The sequence below is a fragment of the Dipodomys merriami genome, unplaced genomic scaffold, assembly GCF_024711535.1.
Source record: "Dipodomys merriami isolate MVZ:Mamm:240054 unplaced genomic scaffold, mDipMer1.0.p SCAF_68, whole genome shotgun sequence".
NCBI lineage: Eukaryota > Metazoa > Chordata > Mammalia > Rodentia > Heteromyidae > Dipodomys > Dipodomys merriami.
Genome location: NW_027206268.1, coordinates 5,426,506 through 5,448,234, shown reverse-complemented (window position 1 = coordinate 5,448,234; position 21,729 = coordinate 5,426,506). Strand labels below are relative to the sequence as shown.

The following is a 21,729-nucleotide window of genomic DNA, read 5'->3' as shown; positions in this document are numbered from 1 at the left end:
GGTGCAGGGGTGGGGGCCGATTATTTACTGCCTTCACTACATGGGCCTAGTGCTGCCTAGGGAGAGAGCAGGGTAAGCGGTGAGACAGGAGGCTGTTGGGCCAACAGGCGCTCTGCCCACTGAGCCACACACGGCTCCACTTTGGTATTTTTTTTTTTTTTTGGTGGATAAGTGCAGATGAATCTCACGGACTTTCCTGCCCCGGTTGGCTTCGAACCGAGATCCTCCGATGGCAGCCCACTCGCTGCCTGGGGCCCCGGCTAACTTTCCCAAAGGCAAAGCCGAGCCCCCGCCCCTCCCCGTCTGCAGGGCCAATCGGCGGCCTCCAGGCGCAGCCTGCGTCATTGGGGGCGCGCCTGCGCCGTCGGGCGCGGACCCGCGGGCGCGCCACGCCCCCTCACGCGGGCGCGCGCTGGCGTCACGGGGAGGGCGGGGCCGGGTGGGCGGGGCGCGCGGCGGCGCCGGCGTTTTTAGCGCTCGGGCGGCGGCGGCGGCGGCGGCCGTGGCCGTGGCGGTAGCGGAGAGGCTGAGGCGGCGGAGGCGGCGGCGGCGCTGCTGCTGTTGGCGCGCGTTCGGGGTCACGATGTCGACGCAGCCGTGCGGCCCGGGGCAGCGGCGCGCGGAGCCGGCGGACGCCCGCTTCGTGCTGGGGCTGGACGTGGGCAGCACCGTGATCCGCTGCCACGTCTACGACCGGACGGCGCGGGTTCGCGGCTCCAGCGCGGGGAAGGTGACCGGAAGCGGCGGCGGGCGCGGGGCGCGAGGGGGGATCGGCCCCGCCCGGCCCGGACGCGCGGCCGCCTGCAGCACGCGGGCCCCGGGCGCGGGGGGTCGGGGAGGGGTGCAGGGGTCGGGGGGTGCAGGGGCCTGGGTGGGGTGCAGGGGTCAGGGGGTGCAGGAGCCCGGGTGGGCTGCAGGGGTCAGGGGGTGCAGGGGCCTGGGTGGGCTGCAGGGGTCAGGGGGTGCAGGGGCCTGGGTGGGCTGCAGGGGTCGGGGGGTGCAGGGGCCTGGGTGGGGTGCAGGGGTCAGGGGGTGCAGGAGCCCGGGTGGGCTGCAGGGGTCAGGGGGTGCAGGGGCCCGGGTGGGCTGCAGGGGTCAGGGGGTGCAGGGGCCTGGGTGGGCTGCAGGGGTCGGGGGGTGCAGGGGCCTGGGTGGGGTGCAGGGGTCGGGGGGTGCAGGGGCCTGGGTGGGGTGCAGGGGTCGGGGGGTGCAGGGGCCTGGGTGGGGTGCAGGGGTCGGGGGGGTGCAGGGGCCTGGGTGGGGTGCAGGGGTCAGGGGGTGCAGAGGCCTGGGTGCAGTGCAGGGGTCAGGGGGTGCAGGGGCCTGGGTGGGCTGCAGGGGTCGGGGGGTGCAGAGGCCTGGGTGCAGTGCAGGGGTCAGGGGGTGTAGGGGTTGGGGGGTGTAGGGGCCTGGGTGCAGTGCAGGGGTCGGGGGGTGCAGGGGCCTTGGTGGGGTGCAGGGGTCAGGGGGTTCAGGGGCCTGGGTGCGGTACAGGGGTCAGGGGGTGCAGGGGCCTGGGTGGGCTGCAGGGGTCCGAGCCCTGAGATTTGCTTCCTTTTTCATGTCCCTCCTCGGTGGTCGACCCCTGACCCTTCCCTCTTTGAGAACTGGGCAGAGTAGAGATCTGTGGTCTCTGTCTCCGCTTCCCCCCCACACCCCCCCCAAGCGCTGCCCCTGCGTGAGCACTTGGTTGCCCTGGCTGTGGGAGGTGGTAGATAAGTTTGGAAAGTTCGTTTCTTTTCTTTTCTTTTTTCTTCCTGTCTTTGAGATTTCATGAAATTATTCTTCATGATTTGAGAAACCTTCCAAGTCATTGGGTGGTGGTGGTTAGCAAAACCTTGAATTGTTGATGGTATGGGTGAGCGGCTTGCCAGGTTCACCCTGTCATCCTAGCTACTTAAGGGGGCTGAGGCCTGAGGATCGAGGTTCAGAGCCAGCCCAGGCAGGAAAGTCCATAGACAGTATATGTACATCTGTATGTGTATATGCATGTGTGTATTGCCGGTCCTGAAACTTGAACTCAGGACCTGGGCACTGTCCCTGAGCTCCTGTTTGCTCAAGGCCAGCACTCTGCCATTTGAGCCTCAGCACCACTCCTGGCTTTTTCTTGATTAATTGGAGGTAAGAGTCTCACAGACTTTCCTGCCTGGTCTGGCTTCAAATTGCAATCCTCAGACCTCAGCCTCCTGGGAAGCTAGGATTATAGTTGTGAGCCACTAATGCCCATGAGACTCTTACCTCCAATTAACCAGCACAAAAGCAAGAAGTGGAGCTGCGACTCAAGTGGGAGAGCACTAACAGCACAAAAGAAGCTCAGGGAGAGTGTCCAGGCCTTGAATTCAAGGTCTAGAACTGGCCGGGGATGGAGGGGGGGCGGGTGGGAAGAAGGAAAGAAAGAATGTTGTTGAGCTATGACGCCCTTAGTGACTTTTACTGGAGGAAGAATTGAATTGACTCAGGGCCTACTCCTGAGCCACACCGAAGTCCTTTTGGCCTTAGGTATTTTTCACATAGGATTCCTTACTCTTGTGCCTTCTCCTTATACCTCCAGCCTTCTTCCTAAGCCTCTTGCCTGATTTTACATGTCCAGCTTCTTTGTTGAGATAGGCTTGCACTAATATTTAGGGGCGGGGGGGGGGGGGAGCTAAATTTGAACTTCAGTTGTCCTAATCTCTGTTTCCTGAGTAGCTGGAGTTACAGGTGTGACTCATCTTGCCCAGCTCTTTTTCTTTGTTTGCCTCTTTTGTTATATTTGTTTTGGTTTTATGGTGTGGTCCTCAAACCCAGATCCTGTGCACCCTGGCTCCTCAGCTATACCTCTTTATTTACTGTTGCAACGCTGGCATACTTCTTTTCTTTTCTTTGTTTTTGCCTGTCCTGGGGCTTGAACTCAGGGCCTGGGCACTGTCCCTGAGCTGCAAAGGCTAGCACCCCACCACTTGAGCCACAGTGCCACTTCTGCCTTTTTCTGTGTCTGTGGTACTGAGTGAGCTTCATGCATGCTAGGTGAGCGCTCTACCCCGACGCCGGCATCTTTCTGTACTGTGCGTGTTAAGCACAGGAACCGTTGGTTCCTTACGTCTACACTGCTCCTTACAACAGTGGCCACCCACCACGGGAGATCCACCCTTCTTCCCACTCGCGTGAGTTTGTCTCTGTAGTTGCCCAGGGGCTGGCCCAGCCTTTGTTTTAAGGACAAGGCAGACTTTGATTCAGGAGAGGGTACGGCTTCCTTTCCTGGTGGCCGTGTGTGGGAAACACGGCTAACCACCACCTGAAAAGAGACAGATACTGCCCTCAGTGACCCCTTGTCTTCTGCCTCGTCTGTCACAAGCACAAGGGTACTTTTGCCAGTCTCCTTTGTGATTGTAGACACAGAGCACTTTTGTTGAAGCAGTCACTTTAAAAAAAAAAAAAAACAACAAAAAAAACCCAGAACGGATATTTGGAGCCAAAACAAGAAATGGTTAGAAAATACATTTGTGTAGTTGCTGTCATTTGGGGCAAATCATTATATTTTTGTTTCTTTAGAAATGTTAAGTGCTACTACACAGTGGTTTGTGCCTTCTAGCTACTTGTGAGGCTGAGATCCAGAGGATCACAGTTTAATAGTTTATGAGGCGCCATCTCAAGCTCTAAAAGCTGGACATAGTGCCCACATACCTGTCATACCAGTCTTGAGCCAGGCCAGCTTAGGCACAAACGGCAGACCTATCTCAAAGATAGTAGTCAGAACAAAGGTTTTTTTTTTTTGCCCAGTCCTTAAACCTCTTTTGCCCCCAAGGCTAGCACCCTACCACTTGAACCACAGCACTACTTCTGACTTTTTCTGTGTATGTGCTACTGAGAAATCAAACCCAGGGCTTCATGCAAACTCTATTACAAAGCCACACTTTCAAGGAAGATTTTTTTTTTTTTTTTTTTTTTTTTTTTTTTTTTTTTTTTTTTTGTCGGTCGTGGGGCTTGAACTCTGGGCCTGGGCATTGTCCCTTAGCTCTTCAGCTCAAGGCGAGCGCTCTACCACTTGAGCTACAGCGCCACTTCCGGTTTTCTGGTGGTTTTATTGGAGATAGGAGTCTCACGGTCTCTCCTGCCCGGGCTGGCTTTGAACCGCGATCCTCAGATCTCAGCCTCCTGAGTAGCTAGGATTACAGGCGTGAGCCACCAGCGCCCGGCTTCAAGGAAGATTTTTGATTAAAGTACCTTTATTTATTTATTTTTTCTTTTGGTCTGGTCATCTGGCCTGAACTCTGGGCCTGAGCGCTGTCCCTCAGGTCTTCAGCTCAAAGCTAGCGCTCTACCACTTGAGCCACAGCGCCACTTCCAGCTTTTTTCTTTTTGCTTATGTGGTGCTGAGGAATCAAATCCAGGGCCTCAGGCATGCAAGGCAAGCGCTTTAGCACTGAGCCACCTTCCCAGCCCATGATTAAAGTACCTTTAAAGTATGGATGTATGTCAATGTCAGAATGAAAACGCTTTGTTTTATTTTGACATACTAATTTTAAGAAGGCAGAATGGATGGGATGAGGCTCAAGTTGGTATAGTACCTATTTAGGGAGCAAAAAGACCTCTAAATTCAAACCCCAGTATTTTGTGTTTTGTTTTGTTTTGTTTGTAAAGGCCTAGCTACTCAGGAGGCTAAGATCTGAGGATTGCCAGCCCAGGCAGCAAAATTTGTGAGACTCATTTCCATTTAACCACCAAAAAGCCAGAAGTGGAACTGTGGCTCAAGTAGTAGAGCACTAGCCTTGAGTAAAGAAACTCAGGGACAGTACACAGGCCCTGAGTTCAAACCCCAGGACTGGCACCAAAAAAATAAAATAAATTTTTAAAAAAGTAAATGTGGAGACATTTGGAAAATAATAAATGAAAAATACAAAAACTCCATTTTCCTAGGGTGAAGTGTCTGATAGAATAAGGATCTAGTGCTTCAGAATGTGGCTCTGCAGTGCTGGGTGGAGATAAATAAAACTACATATTTAGAAACTTTTGTAGCAGTTCCTTAGAGTAATTTTAATATCTTGTCTCTTATAAAATAAAGCGTTTTATTATTCTGTATCATCCCCCCCCCTCCAAAATGTACTTTAATTATAGATTTTTAAAAATTTGGGGCTGTCTGGGAAAGTGGCTGAGTGGTAGAGTTCTTACCTCCCAGGCATGAGGCCCTGGGTTCGATTCCTAAGCACCACCTAAGCAGAAAAAGCCGGAAGTGGTGCTGTGGCTTGTGTAGAGCGCTAGGCTTTAGCTGAAGAGCTGCTGAGGGACAGCACTCAAGCCCAGAGTTCAGGCCCATGACACAAAACAAAACAAAAAGACTTAAAAAATTTTTTCTCTGATTTCTCATTGGGGCTGGCTGTGTTGCTCAGTGGTCAAGCACTTGCCTAGCCGTGTGTGAAGCCCTGGGTTCCATCCCTGGCAGTGCCAACAGGAAAACAATAAAGATGGCTTGAGCTTCTCGGGTTGGTCTCCTTTGGTTTTAGCAAATTACAAATAAATGATTTGCAGTTGATTAAAAGAGTTAGGAATTTAGCTTAGCACCTGCTCTCAGGTGCTAAGACTGTCATAGACGGAAGACAAACCTAGCTGAGCGCAGGGTGTATTCCTGAGTGTATTCCTGTAATCCCAGAACTCCACCGCTGCGAGAATGGAGTTCAAGGCCATCCTAATGTATATAGTAAGATTTGTTTTGTCTCAAAATGAAAACAAATCCCAGGCTCACAGAATAGGATTCGATTTATATTGCCAAATAAGTCACTTGGGGGAAAAAAAAAGTGGGAAAGAGAATCTCAGGATGGGGACTCTTGAAGTCATTTGGCTTGTGACAGGATAGACCCGGACGTAGTGTTGGGGTGTGTGTGTGCGTGCGTGCGCTCGTGCGCGCGCTCTTGCAGCGTTTTTCTTGTGAAATCAACATTGACTTCACTTTCCATATGACTGCCCGGCAGTCCCCCTTCCCCGTCCCCCATGTTTGCACTGCCTTCCCATTAAATCAGTACAGTGCAGTGTTCGTGGACTCCCACACAGAAGTGATGAATGGGACCTTGGCACAGGTAGAACCAGTCCACAGGCTGTTGGCTGAATCACCACACTGACGTAACCGCTTCTGTGTTCTTGAGACAGGCTCTCACTCTATGGCCCAGGAGGGCTAGACAGTTCTGTCTCAGCCTCCCCAGTGCTGGGATTACAGGGGTGTGCTGCCCCGCCCAGCTCTTAGGTGACATGGAAGAGAAGAGAGAGTACCTCCTGGGGAACAGATGAGTGGTTACTGGGAGCTGGGTTAGTGGGAAGGTGCGACTACAAGCGAGGCTTGAGGGAGGTTTTGAGTTACTCCCACACTTGTGCTAAAACTCACAGAAACTACACTCTGGTTTAGAGCGCCCTTTAACTTTATGGTGAGTCTGATTTTTTGGGTGTTTGTTTGCTTTGCAGTATTGGTTGGGGTTTTGAACTCAAAGCTTGTTAAACAAGCTCTGCCACTTGAGTCAATTCTTTTTTTTTTCTTTTTCTTTTGCTGGTCCTGGGGATTGAACTTAGGGCCTGGGCTCTGTCCTTGAGCCTGAGCCTCTCTGTGCTCAAAAGCTAGCGTTCTACCACTTGAGCCACAGCACCACTTCCAGCTTTTTCTGTTTATGGGGTACTGAGGAATTGAACCCAGGGCTTTGCGTGTGCTAGGCAAGCACTCTACCACTGAGCCACATTCCCAGCCCCGCTTGCTTTTTTCTTTTGCAGATGTAATTTCATGTTTTTGTGCAGGACTTGGCTTTGGGTGACAGTCCACCAACCTCTGCCTCCCAACAAGCTAGGATTACAGGCAAACTTGCTTTTTGAGATAAGCTCTCACTATTTTTTTCTGGACTGGCCTCCAACCAATATCCTCCTCTCTCTGCCTCCCAGGTAGCTGGGATTACGTGTGCACCACCATGATGTGTGACCCCTTACTTTTATAATGGCTTAAATGACACGCATTCCAAGATATCATTAAAAGAAACACATTTAAGAAAAAATAACAACCAAAAACGAAATCCCTCTTAAAGGCACGGGAACAAAGAGGAAGAAAGTCAGAATCCAGTAGACTTGAACTGCTGTTCCGAATGTGAGCGGTGCGTGAGGCAGGCATGCGTGGTGCGGTGTACTGGAGATGACACCTTCCTCAGTGTCCCTGCACCCTGTACTTTGAGGAGTCCACCAGACAGACTGCCCCTGCTCTTTTTTTTTTTTTTTGGTCAGTCGTGGGGCCTGAACTCTGGGCCTGGGCGCTGTCCCTCAGCTCTTCAGCTCAAAGTCAGCGCTCTACCACTTGAGCCACAGCGCCACTTCCGGCTTTTTTCTTCTTTGCTTATGTGGTGCTGAGGAATCGAACCGAGGGCCTCAGGCATGCAAGGCAAGTGCTCTACCACTGAGCCACCTTCCCAGCCCTGCCCCCTTGTCTTTTGTCCGCAGTTCACACTTGCAAGCAAAGGACCCCCTTTCCTAGTCTAGTTTCAATTTCTCAAAGTCTCTCTCCTCCCTACCAAACATTTTCATTGTAGAGAACCTGAAAAATAAAGGTAGAAAAGTTCCAAGCCCTGCTCTGTTGGGGTTGGCATGCGGCCCTTTGTGATCTATATCTAATTTTTCCCCCCCTGGTGTGGAAGGGTCTGGGTTTGATTCCAGGGTTGATGTGCCTTCCAGCCTACTCAATGTTAACAGTAAAAATCAGAGAGCAGAATCACTCTGTGGATGATTTTCACCAGCAGTGTTAAGCCGCAGATGTGACCGAGCTGTGGTCTTTTTACTCATTCTTGTTTGCTAAATAGGTGGAGACTCTTTATCCTAAGCCTGGCTGCGTAGAGATTAACCCTGACGTTCTCTGGGCTCAGTTTGTGGCTGTGATTAAAGATGCTGTCAAAGGTAAGCAGAGGGCTGGGAAGGTGGCTTAGTGGTAGAGTGCTTGCCTAGCATGCATGAAGCCCCGGGTTCGATTCCTTGACACCACACAAGTAGGAAAAAACGGAAGTGGCACTGTTGTGGCTCAAGTGGTAGAGCGCTGGCCTTGAGCTGGTAGAGCTGAGGGACAGCGCCCAGGCCCAGAGTTCAAGCCCCATGACTGAAAAAAAAAAAAAAAAACCTACCAGAAATCATCTGAGTAATGCGTTGTTTACTAGCTCAGCTTTGAAATGTTCTTTCTCTTTCTTCTCATAGCTGCTGGAGCCCAGATGAGTGACATCGCTGGTCTTGGCATATCCACGCAGAGAGCCACGTTTATCACGTGGAATAAGTGAGTCCTTGGTGGGAAAGCATTTCCTCATAGAAAACCCTTGGCCAGTTTTATATATGTGAAGTCTGTGTTTGTCCTGGGGCCTGAACTCAGGGCCTGGGCACTGTCCCTGTGTGTGTTGGGGCTTGAACTCTGGGTCTGGGCACTGTCTCTCAGCTCTTCAGCTTGAAGCAAGCACTCTACCACTGAGCCATAGCGTCATTTCCGGTTTTCTGGTTGTTTATTGGAGATAGGAGTCTCACAGCCTTCCCTGTCTGGGCTGGCTTTGAGCCGTGATCCTCAGATCTCAGCCTCCTGAGTGGCTAGGATGACAGGTGTGAGCACTGGCACCCAGTTTCCCTGAGCTTTTTTGCTGAAACCTAGCATTCTACCCTTTGAGGTACAGCTCCATTTCCCACTTTTTGGTGGTTAATTAAAGATAAGAGTCTCGCAGACTTTTCCTGGGCAGGCTGGCTTTGAACTCCTCTTCTCAGATCTTAGCCTTGTGAGTAGCCAGGATTACAGGCGAGAGCCACCCTCCTACTGTTCTGTGACTCTGGAACCATCCCTTACTTCTGGAGTCAGAACAATAAGATCCGAAGGCTGATCAGAAGGCTGCCAGCATTTCCCCAAACTGCAGACAAGGAGAGAGGGAGGAGAAAAGGATCAGCACATACCACTGGTTAATGGGCAGGATACGTAAAAAAAGATTTTATTTTTTTCTGCATTTCTTGACTCTTTATATTTATTGTGGTTTTGGCTTAGATCTTTCCTAGAGAAGTTTCTTTAGGCTAAGCCAGCATGAAGATGACAGATGAGGTCCCAGGTCTGTTCTATTTGTGTCAAGCAGGATGCATATAACAAAAGAAGCACTGGCTTTTTAAGTGTCTGTTGTTTTGTTGTTTGGTGGTAAGGTCTAGCTGGCCTTGAACTTGTGATCCTCCTGCCTCAGCCTACTGAGTGCGGGATTCCAGGCAGGCAGCACCATGCCTGGCACCTTTCCAGTAATTTTGTTTTGGGGTTGTCGTGTTTCGAGTGGAATAGCCGGCTGGAGAGAATCTGACATGAAACCTCCCGGAATACATCAGGTAGTTGTCACGAGGGTTCAGCTTACCGAACCACAAGACAGGTCCTTCTGGAAGGCCCATGTGATGAGGTCATGCGTGATGTTCCAGCTTTGTATTCCTCGGGGCACGTGCCCAGTGTGCCACCTCTCCTAATGTGCTTCTGGGTCATCTTTCCTAGGAAAACGGGGGTTCCCTTTCACAACTTCATCAGTTGGCAAGACACCAGAGCATCTGAGTCCGTCAAATCTTTGAATAATTCTCTTCTAATGAAGGTAACCCCGACTTTATCTTAATGGAATGATTCCCTAGTTTTAGGACACTTAAGGCTAGAACACGCAAACACAAAACCTCCAAATGGCGAAATATAGTACAAGCCACTCAAAAATATGTGTGGCAGGCTCAGTACTTAGCCCCGAACCTCAGGAGGTGTGGAAGAGGTGTGGGTGACCACCATTGTCTTCCCTGGAGGAGGAGAGGGGCCCCATCTTCTAAGGGGAAGACACCACCACTGCTACTGGCATGCCACATGCGCATCACCTTATACCCAGCTCATAGTAGGCTATCAGACGATGAGCATAATAGGAGCACAGGGACAGCAGCCCTGTGTCGCTTCTGAGTGAGGTGTCACTGCACACCAGTGAGACAGTTTCCCAGATCCACACCACGACGGTGGCTCACGCCTATAATCCTAGCTACTCAGGAGGCTGAGATCTGAGGATCATGATTCAAAACCAGCCCGGGCAGGAAAGTCCATGAGACGATCATCACCAATTAACCAGCAAAAAACCAGAAGCAGTAGAGCGCTAGCTATGAGCAGAGAGGCTCAGGGACAGTGCCCAGGCTCTGAGTTCCAGCCCCAGTTCTGGCACTCACCAAAGAAAAGTAGGTAGAAGAGAATAATACCGTTGTAAGTGTTCTCTTTTTATTTATTTTCTTATGGAATTTGTGATCATCCTGACATCGCCTCCTGGCAGGCATGTTCTACCATGTCTGTGGCTCTATTATTTATTTGTTTCTTTGATATCAGTCATGGGGCTTGAACTGGGCACTGTCCCATAGCTCTTTTTTTTTGGGGGGGGGGGTCCAGTCGTGGAGCCTGAACTCTGGGCCTGGGCGCTGTCCCTCTGCTTTTCAGCTCAAGGCTAGCACTCTACCACTTGAGCCACAGCGCCACTTCTGGCTTTGTTCTTTTTGCTGATGTGGTGCTGAGGAATCGAACCCAGGGCCTCAGGCATGCAAGGCAAGCACTCTACCACTGAGCCACCTTCCCAGCCCCTCCCTTAGCTCTTTTGCTCAAGGTTAGCACTCTCCCACTTTTGAGCCACAACGCCACTTCTGATTTTCTGTTGGTGAATTGGAGATAAGAGTCTCAAGGACTTTCCTTTCTGGGCTGGCATCGAACTGCCATCCTTAGATCTCAGCCTCCTGAGTAGCAAGGATGACAGATGTGAGCCACCGATATCTGGCCTACTTACTTTATATTTGAGACAGGCTGTGTTGCCCAAGCTGGCCTGAACTCTTGGGCTCAGATGGTCTTCCTTCCTCAGCCTCCTGAGGAGTTGGTACTACAAACATATGCTACCATACGCAGTTGAAAAAGAGTTGTTTTTTTTTAATTCATAGCACCTAAGCCTTGGGTACTCACAAAAGAGTTCACAATCGACGGGTTATGTTTGTTGTTAGAATAGACTGTCCATCTGGAATGGTACTGCTGTTTTTGATGTTCTGAAGTATGGGGATAGTGTTGACAACAGCACTAAACCGCGAAACGACCTGTCCCTCCCTGGCTTCGCTTTGAGGAATAAGTCAAGAGATACCCAATACCAGCAAACGCCTTTTCCTTACAATTTGTTGTATGTGTGTCCCTCTGTCCCTGTGTCTCACAGCTATTGCAAAACTCCTGCCGACTGCTTCACTTGGTCAGCAGAAGTCAGCGAATGTTCACCATGAGCCGCTTTGTCTTCACCACCCAGCAAGCCTGTCCACGACTGATGTGGGTTTTGCAAAACGTACCAGAGGTGAGCAGCAGGTGGTAGTGTTAGAGGCAGCTCAGGGCTGGAAGTGGAGAGAAACTCAGAACTCACTCGTGAGGAAAGGGATGTGCCCTGCACGGGTGGAGTGGAAGTCCAGGATCCTTCCTTGCTTGCATGCTTTCTAATTAAACCTTTCTGCTTTTTGGATACCAGGACTTGAACTCAGGAGCTGGTGCTCCTACTTTGAAGAGAGAAAGGAAGCTCCAAGAAAGCTCATTAAGCTCTCTTGTTTATGGCCGGCACTCTGCCACTTAAGCCACAGCTTCATTTCCAACTTTTTTTGCTGGTTAATTAAGAGATAAGAGTCCCGTGGACTTTCTTTCTTACCCAGCCTGGCTTTGAACTTCAACCCTTAGATCTCAGCCTCCTGAGTAGCCGGGATTATAGGTGTGAGCGCTAGTGCCTTGCTATTGCTTACTTTCAGTCTCATTTCTTTATAGTCAGAGAACAAACGTTGTATGGTTTTGATCGTTTCCACTGTGGTCTCACACTGGGGCTGCCACATGTAATAGAGAAGAATTATCTCTCCTACAGTTGGGTAGACTTGTCTATAAGTGTCTGATAAATCCACTTGTGTGGTGGCTCATGTCTGTAATCCAAGTCTTGAAGGCTCAAAGAGGAGGGTCATGAGTTCAGGTCCAGCCTGGGTTACATAGTGAAACTTTTTTTCAAAACATCCAAAAAGTTTGCTTTTGCCAGTGTGCAAACGTTATTTACAGTAGTACAAAAAGCAAAATAACAAACCTTTTTTTTTTTTTTTTTTTTTTGGTCAATTGTGGGACTGACCTGAGCTCTATCCTTCAGCTCTTCAGCTCAAGGGAGCACTCTACCACTTGAGCCACAGCACCACTTCCAGTTTTCTGGTGGTTAATTAGAAATAAGAGTCTCATGGACTTTTCCTGCCTGGGCTGGCTTTGAACCTCAATCCTCAAGATGTCAGCCTCCTGAGTAGCTAGGGTCACAGGTGTGAGCCACCAGCGGGCTCCAGCCTCCTATTTTTTTAATCACATAGTAAAACACGCATGTAAGATAGCCGGGCGCTGCTGGTATCTCACGCCTGTCATCCTAGCCACTCAGGAGGCTGACATCCCAGGATCACGGTTCAAAGCCACACCAGGCAGGAAAGTCCTTGAGATTATTTCCAATTAAGCAAGCCACTCCCCCGCCTCCAAAAAAAAAAGCCAGAATTGGATCTATGGCTTAAGTGGTAGAGCGCTAGCCTTGAGCACAAAAAGCTCAGGGACAGCACCCAGGCCCTGAGTTGAAGCCCCAAGACCAGCACAAAACAAAAACCAAAATTAAACACGCTTAGTATAAAATTAAGGTTTTTAGAAGGACCACAGAGGCAAAGCCATACCCCCTAAATCTCATCTCTTAGCTAACTGCTTAACTTTTTTTTTTTTTTGCCTGTTATGGGGCCTGAACTCAGGGCCTGGGCGCTGTCCCTCAGCTTTTCAGCTCAAGGGTAGCGCTCTACCACTTAAGCCACAGCACTACTTCTAGATTTTTCTGCTTATGTGGTGCTGAGGAATTGAACCCAGGGCCTCATGCATGCAAGGCAAGCACTCTACCACTGAGCTACCCTCCCAGCCCCATGCTTAATCTCTTTTAGACTATACTCTGTACTCTTACATGCAAGGCTTTGGCCGGCACAGACTCTGGCACTTCAGTTCTGAGGTGGCCGCAAGCTCCCATTGTGCTGTCCTGTTTTGAAGGTGCAGAAGGCGGTGGAGGAAGACAACTGTTGCTTTGGGACCATCGACACCTGGTTGTTGCACAAGCTCACAAAAGGTGAGGTGACCTTCACGGTGGTCTTCTCCACGGATCTCAAATGAAACGACTGGAAGAGACGACTCAAGAGGTTTCCTATCAGCCCCTTTTTCTTTCCTGTTCCCCCCGGGTCACACTGCCCTTTGGGACCTAGTAACCGCATGCGTCAGTAAGGGGAGAAGTATTTCAGTTTGTGCTGAGCAGAGGATGGTCTTAAAATTATGATGGAAGCTCAAAATTCTAAGACCAGCCAACAGTGTTGTAATCCCAGCTGCCTGGGAGGTAGAGAGCGGATGGATCAGTGTTCAAAGCCAGCCTGGGAAAAAAGCTAGAGGAGAACCCATCTCATCCAACAGGCCAGGTGTGGTGATGCTCACCTCTTTTCCCGCTACATGAGAATGTAAATAGGAGGATTGTGGTCCAAGGCCAGTCCAGGGTAAAAAGCCTAAGACCTTACTGAAAAATAAAGCGGAAAGGGCTAGTGTGTGAGCTGAGTGGTGGAGCACCTGCACAGAGACTGGTCCTCACTGTGCTTGCAGTTAACTCAGCAATGGCCTCTTTCCTCACTTTAAACTGGGGCTCCGAACTCACATCTATGACAGGTGGGGTGGGGAGGAGAATATAATGTTCTTTATGAACTACTGAAATCTTTTTTTTTGTAAACAAAGGGAAATTCTTGCTATTTGAATTCAGGAACAGATCCAAGATTAGTAATATATAACTGCTGTACTGAAAATGCTTTTTGTAATGTATAACCGTTCATAAAGATTAAGTGGGCTGGGCATCAGTGGCTCACACCTGTCATCCTAGCTACTCAGGAGGCTGATATCTGAGGATCACGGTTCAAAACCAGCCCGGGCAGGAAAGTCGTGAGACTCCTATCTCCAATAAACCACCAGAAAACCGGAAGTGGCGCTGTAGCTCAAGTGGTAGAGCGCTCGCCTTGAGCTGAAGAGCTGAGGGACAGCGCCCAGGCCCAGAGTTCAAGCCCCACGACCGACAAAAAAAAAAAAAAAAAAAAAAAGATTAAGTGGGAAATTTCCCTAGAGATAGCATACAGAATGACTTGGAGGATAAAGCTAGTCTCTGGTGGCTCATTCTTGTGATCCTAAACTACTCAGGAGGCTGAGATCTGGAGGATTGAGGTTCAAGGTCAGCCCAGGCAGTAAAGTGTGCTGGACTCCATCTTTAAAATAACTACCAAAAAGCTTGGCTGGCTGGTAGAGGCAGGGTTCAGGTAGCAGAGCATCCACCACGAGCAGACAAACGGAATGAGTTCAAACCTGGTACGTACTAGCAAAAGAAAAAAAAAAAAACTGAGGATCTATCAATTTACAACAATAAATGCATTATGATAATAAGTGCGTATTTATAATGATAAAGGCACCGTTTCCGTGTAAATTCAGGTTCGGTCTATGCCACAGACGTCTCCAATGCTAGCACCACGGGATGTTTTGACCCATTTAAGGTAAAGATGTCTTTTTCCAACCAGCAGCTTTCCTATAGCTCAGCTCGGGTTCTGTGCTTGGCATTGGTCGTTTCCTAATTGCCCAACCTCGCGGGTATCGGCTGCTCCAGGCGACGTGTGGAGGTGCATCGAGGTGTGGGTGGTGGGCCTGAGTGGCCTCGTGCTGTGTTTTCTTGCTCAGATGTGTTGGAGCGGGCTCATCACCTTCATGACCTCCATCCCGCTTTCTGTCCTGCCCCCCGTGAAGGACACCAGGTAAAAAGGAATATTACACAGCCCAGAAAACATCCCCCGCCCTTCCTCGAGCAGCGGGGTGAGGGTGGGCGGGTGCTTGTGTGTTCTTCATCTGAGAAAGTGGGAGGGGCTGAGGTTGGGATTGAATCCTCCAGAGCTATAAACTAACGCTTCAGTCCATCTTCCTTGAAGCTACCATTTTGGATCCGTGGATGAAGAGATATTTGGTGTTCCCATCCCAATAACTGCCTTGGTACGTAGAAGGCTTGAGGGTCTCCTGGGGCATCACAAACACTGAACAATAGGGACTAGCTTTCAGAGGAGCAAGAAGTACTCGGCAGACCAGAATTAAAGAGTGTAGCTACATGGTAGGTGCTGGTCTGGGTACAATCCCCAGCATTTGTTAAAGGACGGAAATTGAATCCCATAGCATTTTCTCTCCCTTATTTAGGGATCCTGGACATAACCAGAAATACCATCTGGCCAATCTTCTACCACAACTCTTCAGAACCATTTCAACCTACACACACGCACACGCACGCACACACACACACACACACACACACACACACTCTATGCAAGGCTTGGCATGGTAGCAAATGCCTGTAATCCCAGCTCTTGGAAGACTGAGGCAGGAGGATGATGTTCTTGAGGTCAACCCGGACTCCATCCTGAGACCCGGTCTCCAAATCCCCAAACAAAGGGAAGCCGCAGGCCAGGGAACGGGTGGGCAGGGAGGGAGGGACTGTCTGGGTGCTGGCTTCACGAGAGCACTCCGCAGGTGGGCGACCAGCAGGCGGCCATGTTCGGGGAGTGCTGTTTCCACCGGGGGGACGTGAAGCTCACCATGGGCACGGGGACGTTCTTGGACATCAACACTGGAAACCGCCCGCAGCACACGCTGGGAGGTGAGGCGGTGGCTTGTTGCTACGTGAAATGCCGCTCTTTCCCGTCCGCCTCTGCGCGCCATTTCCTGACGGCATCTCCCCATCTCGTTCTCATCCTATTCTTAGAGACGGTTTCTACTTTTTTCCTTTACATTAAAAGGATCAGATTAACAGCACTGAAAGGAAGCCATGTGCCAGTGGCTCATTCCTGTCATCCTAACTACTCAGAAGGCTGAGATCTGAGGCTCTCAGTTCAAAGCCAGCCAGCCCAGGCAGGAAAGTCTGTGAGACTGTCACCACCAATGAACCGCCAAAAAAGCTGAAGTGGAACTGTGGCTCAAGTGGTAGAGTGCTAGCTTTGAGCTGAAATGGTCAGAGATAGCGCCCAGGCCCTGAGTTCAAGCCCCAAAACTGGTATGCACAGGCACGCACACACAACACACACATACACACGCGCGCACACACACACACACACACACACACAGAGGAAACGATAGAAAAAGATCAGAAGGATTAGGGTATTTTTATTAGCTTCCCAGATATTTATCTGTATAACATGTTGGGTTTTTTTGTTTGTTTTTGTAGTGCTAGGGATGGAATCCAGGGCCTTGTACATAATAGACAAATACTTTATCACTGAGACGTGTTCAAGCCTTAATTTTTTCCCTTTCCTAACCCTTTCATTTCCTTTATTTTTTCTTTATCTTTTGTCTATCTGGCACTGAGACACAAAAAGTAGACATGACCTGTAGCCACAGGTAGCCACAGAGCAATTTAAACTAGGAAGTAAAGTCCCCCCCCCCCCTTTCTCTTTCTCTTTTCCCTTTGTTTTTTATGCTAGTACTAGGGCTGAACTCAGAGCCTCTTGCTCTGGCCTGGCTTTCTTACTCATGACTGACACTCTACCACTTAAGACACACCTCCCAATGTGTATTTCTGCCTGTTAATTGGAGATAAGAGTCTCTTAGAGTTGTCTGTCTAGGCTGAATTTGCAGCATGATCTTCAGATCTCACTAACCTCTCCAGTAGCTAGGATAGCCAACTAGTAAGCCGAATCATTTTTAGGGTCTTAATGAAACTGCTAAGATTTACTGTCTCTATTGGAGACCCCCTTGTGGAACTGAATCCTGGGAACGTGGTAGGTCCTAGTGCTATAAATTCTTTCTACTATTATTTCTGTTTTGACAGCCTGACTGATGTTTTGACCTCAGGACAGGGCCCTTGCTTGGCAGACGTGATACTGTTGAGCCTCCAGCCTTTTTTTTCCGCTGGTTATATTTGAGATGTGGTCTCATTTCCTACCTAGATGGAGGCTCAAGCCACAATCCACCTACTTTACACTTCCCAAACTCGCTGGGATTACAGGCATGCACCACCACACCCAGCTTCCTCCTCGGAGAAGGGAGTCTTAGGGGCTTTTCTGTCCAGACTGGCCTCAAACTGTGATCTTCCCCATCATCCGCCTCCTGCCTCCCCGGTAGCTAGCTAGGGTTACAGGCACAAGCCGTCGGTGCCCAGCCAGTTTTACGTTTTTTGTTTTGTTTTTTCCTTTATTCCAGTTGTTGGGAAAACGGAAGTTAGAACACACTGATCACTGTTTTACAGGCATTTCTGCCGAGGAGTTGGGAAGCAAGATCAACAGGATGACACAGTTCTCTAGGGAGCCAGTGTCAGGGTAACCTCAGTTCTTAGGAATACCTGCTGCCACGCGTCTATAGAGACCTTGATGCGTCCTACTTATACTGATGTTCAGGGCGGGGATGGAGCTCAGTAGCAGACCATTGGCCTAATAAATACCACTAAGTGGTATTTATTGCTTCTTTTTAAGCTGGGCCCTGTGCGGAGTTCTCTTCATGTGCTGCCTTAGCCCACTCCCACAGCTTCCTAGAGGAGGAAATGGAGGCTAAGAGCTTAGGAGTCAGAGCTGGTGGCCGGGCATGATGGCTCTCAGCTGTAATCTCAACTGCTTGGGAGGATCATGGTTGAGGCCAGCTCAGGAAACAAGCTAGCCAGGCCCCAGTCTCACTCAGTAAGCCTGAGATGCTATTGCATGCTGCTAATCCCAACGCCTGGGAGCACGGTAATCCAAGGGTGACCCTGAGCAAACTCCAGCACTTGATCCAAAAAATACCTAAAAGAGCTGAAATTTGCCAGGTGCCGGTGCTGGTGGCTCCCGCCTGTCATCCTAGCTACTGTGGAGGCTGAGATCTGAGGATAGCGGTTCAAAGCCAGCCCCGGCAGGAAAGTCTGTGAGACTCTGATCTCCAATAAACCACCCAGAAAACGGGAAGTGGCGCTGTGGCTCAAATGGTAGAGCGCTCGCCTTGAGCTGAAGAGCTGAGGGATGGCGCCCAGGCCCAGAGTTCAAGCCCCATGACTGACAAAAAAAAAAAAAAAAAAAGAACCAAAATTAGAGCTGTGGCTCAAGTGGTAGAGTGCTAGCCTAGAGCACAGAAGCTCAGGGACAGCCCCCAGTCCCCAAATTCAAGCCCCAGGACTGGCACATAAACACAAATACCTAAAGCAAAAAGGACTAAGTATTGGAGAGACTAAATTCAAATTCCATTGCTACCAAAAAGAAAAGATCATTGCTTATAATGTTAAGAGGTCTAGGATTCGAACTCAGGTATTCTGATTTCATAGGTACTTTGAGATTTATTTTTTATCTATGTTCAAGTAATTGTGTCATACACAATTGTGAGACGTGTATTTCTGACGAACACTGTTTGCTTGCATTCTAAGGCTTTTATCCATTGGTTGGGTGGAAGATTGGACAAGAAATTGTGTGCTTAGCCGAAGGCAATGCGGGGGACACGGGCACCGCCATACTGTGGGCTCAGAAGTTAGGTAAGTCCTCCCTTAAGTGACTTTCACAGGCCACACTTAAAGCATTCAACTGGAGGGGCTGGAGGCGGGCCCATCGGTAAGGGCGGAGCTTCTCATTGGGAGCAGGGGCCCCCAATGGGGCAGGTCTTGTAACTGGTTCAGGGTTATCTGAGTTCAAACCTAGGTGCTACCCAAACCAAACAAAAACAACAACAAAAAAAGAACTCGTATGTCACATGATTGTACATCAGTATACATTGAATGGATTCTTCAAATAAAAGATGAGAATTTTTTTAAAAAGCATGTAATAAAACAAAGTATAAAAGGTTTGAGCCACTCACGACTGATGTCGTCTTGGCAAACAGCAATACCTCCTCTTAGAAAAAGAAAAGGAGAGCCGGGCGCTGGTGGCTCACGCCTGTAATCCTAGCTACTCAGGAGGCTGAGATCTGAGGATCGGGGTTCAAAGCCAGCCCGGGCAGGAGAGACCATGAGACTCCTATCTCCAATAAACCACCAGAAAACCGGAAGTGGCGCTATAGCTCAAGTGGTAGAGCGCTCGCCTTGAGGTGAAGGGCTGAGGGACAGCACCCAGGCCCAGAATTCAAGCCCCACAGCCAACCAAAAAAAAAGAAAAAAAGAAAAAGAAAAGGAGGCCAGCCCTGGTAGCTCGTGCCTGTCATCCTAGCTACTCAGGAGGCTGAGATCTGAGGATCACAGTTCAAAGCCAGCCCGGGCAGGAAAGTCTGCGAGACTCTTGTCTCCAGTAAACTAGGAAACTGGGAGTGGTGCTGTGGATCAAAGTGATAGAGCTCTTGCCTTGAGCGAAAGAGTTCAGGGACAGCGCCCAGGCCCCAAGTCCAAGCCCTACAACTGATGGGGGGAGACGAAGAAGAAGAGGAGGAGGAGGAGGAGGAAGAGGAGAAGGAAGAGGAAGAAAAGGAGACCAGCAGAATTCCTAACTGACTTACAAAGGAAGGATGAGGTTTAGTCTTGAGTGTCATGTCAGCTGAACCCTGAGGAAAGGAGAGAGGTGGGGTGGGGGGCGAGAGAGAAGGTTGGGGGGAGATGGAGGCAGCTGGTGGAGGGGCAGAGGCCGGAGCAGGAAGCAGCAGGACCTGGCTGAGGGACTTGGAAGGATCTCACCTCTGCTGTCGTCCAGCTGCCAGGTCTCACACATCATCTCCTTCGCAGCAGTTTTAACTGCTACATGTCACCTCTCCAGCTCCACCCAGTCCTCAGAGACTTGTGTGTGAGTACACACTTGGAGTTACCCATAATTCCTGTTGATGTTTTCTCTAGGTACCCTCCCTAGAGACAAAGGTTCCCTTATCAGAGGAAAGGATTTGTTTATTTGTCAGTTTACTAGAGCTTGAACTCAAGTCCTGAGCACTGTCCCTTAGCATTTCCACTCAAAGCTGGCACTCTACCGCTTAAGGCACAGCTCTCCTTGCAGCTTTTTGGTAGCTAATCAGAGATAGGAGTCTCACAAGCTTTCCTTGTCCTGCTAACCTTGAACCTCAAACCTCAGATCTCAGCCTCCTAACTGAGTAGCAAGAATTACAGAAACACCAGGACCCAGCTAGAATCAATTCTTTTTTTTTTTTTTTTTCTGGTCAGTTGTGGGGCTTGAACTCAGGGCCTGGGCACTGTCCCTGAACTCTTTTGCTCAAGGTTGGTGCTCTACCACTTGAGCCACAGCTCCACTTCTAAATTTTTCTAGTGGTTTCATTGGAGATAAGAGTCTCACAGGGACTTTTCTGCCTGGGCTGGCTTTGAACCTCGATCCTCAGATCTCAGCCTCCTGAGTAGCTGGGATGAGCCACCAGCACCTGGCTTAGAACCGATTCTTTTTTTGTTGTTGTTTTTTTGGGTCCGGTCATGGGGCCTGAACTCTGGGCCTGGGCGCTGTCCCTCAGCTCTTCAGCTCAAGGCTAGCGCTCTACCACTTGAGCCACAGCACCACTTCTGGCTTTTTTTTTTCTTTTTGCTTATGTGGTGCTGAGGAATTGAACCCAGGGCCTCAAGCATGCAAGGCAAGCGCTCTACCACTGAGCCACTTTCCCAGCCCCAGAACCGATTCTTTAAGCAGTCCAGACTTGACTGAACACACAAGGAAAGCCCGCTGCATGCGGTGTGCATGTGCCGGGCCTTCACTGTCCCTGCCAGTGTGAGATCTCCGAGCAGGCCAGTGACCCCGTGTGGCCCCTTAGAGTGGTGACAGCCAGTGCATAAGGCACACGTGCAGCACATACTAGCTGTGTAACGTTCAGTCCCTTTGTCCCTCCCCAACCCTTGGCTTTGTTTTAGGGTTTTGTGGTGGTTTGTGTGTTTGTTTTTGCAGATCTTTTCACAGATGCTGCTGAAACGGAAAAAATGGCCAAAAGTTTGGAAGATTCAGAAGGAGTTTATTTTGTCCCTTCCTTTAGTGGATTACAGGTATTTTTTTGTTTTGTTTTTAAGGTTGGTTGGTGGCTGGGCGCTGGTGGCTCACGCCTGTCATCCTAGCTACTCAGGAAGCTGAGAGCTGAGGATCACAGTTCAAAGCCAGCCTGGAACAGAAAAGTCTCTGTGATGCTTAATCTTCACTACCAAAAAAGCCAGAAGTGGATCTGGGGCTCAAGTGGTACAACAGCTTTGAGCAAAAGAAGCCTAGGGACAGTGCCTAGGCCCTGAATTCAAGCTCCAGAACCAAGGGAAAAAAAAAGTCGATGGTCCCAGGTTTTGTTTTTCTTTTTTCTTTTTTGCCAGTCCTGGGGACTGAACTCAGGGCCTGGACACTGTCCCTGAGCTTCTTTTGCTCAAGGCTAGCACTCTACCACTTGAACTACAGTCCCATTTCCGGCTTTTTCTGTTTATGTGGTATTGAGGAATCGAACCCAGGGCTTCATGCACACTAGGCAAGCACTCTACCACTGAGCCACATTCCTGGCCCTGGTCCTAGTATTGAATAATGCTTTTCAAGGTACTGTGACAGCCTTGAGTAATACTAATGTGGGGTAGCACCTTGAAGTCTAGTAGCCTCAACTTCTCAAGGAAACCCACTGACAAAGTATACTGGCCGAGCTCCAGGGCCAGTGAGAGCAGCACTGGAGGCTCGGCCTGGGCCAGGCCGTCCTGCCGTGACAACGGTGCTTTGCTCCAGCAGCATCTGTGGTTTGCAGAGCAAAACCTGGGATCTATGGTTGGAGAGCCAACCACGAGTCGC

At 49.9% G+C, this 21,729-nt stretch overlaps 1 protein-coding gene across 2 annotated transcripts in view; it reads left to right on the top strand.

The window, feature by feature from the left end:
- Positions 1 to 522: 522 nt before the first annotated feature.
- Gk5 (glycerol kinase 5) overlaps positions 523 to 21,729 on the top strand; it is a 32,228-nt gene continuing 11,021 nt past the window's right edge. The window contains exons 1-12 of one of the 2 annotated variants that reach the window (XM_070005555.1): positions 523 to 730; positions 7,797 to 7,890; positions 8,182 to 8,257; positions 9,482 to 9,575; positions 11,190 to 11,321; positions 13,058 to 13,127; positions 14,513 to 14,574; positions 14,756 to 14,829; positions 15,001 to 15,061; positions 15,590 to 15,716; positions 18,438 to 18,542; positions 20,866 to 20,960. In XM_070005555.1, coding sequence (XP_069861656.1) covers positions 584 to 730; positions 7,797 to 7,890; positions 8,182 to 8,257; positions 9,482 to 9,575; positions 11,190 to 11,321; positions 13,058 to 13,127; positions 14,513 to 14,574; positions 14,756 to 14,829; positions 15,001 to 15,061; positions 15,590 to 15,716; positions 18,438 to 18,542; positions 20,866 to 20,960 — 1,137 coding nt within the window. In that variant the 5' untranslated portion in view covers positions 523 to 583. Of the gene's footprint in view, positions 731 to 7,796; positions 7,891 to 8,181; positions 8,258 to 9,481; positions 9,576 to 11,189; positions 11,322 to 13,051; positions 13,128 to 14,512; positions 14,575 to 14,755; positions 14,830 to 15,000; positions 15,062 to 15,589; positions 15,717 to 18,437; positions 18,543 to 20,865; positions 20,961 to 21,729 lie in introns of both variants that reach the window. The other variant, XM_070005554.1, reaches the window with a different exon arrangement.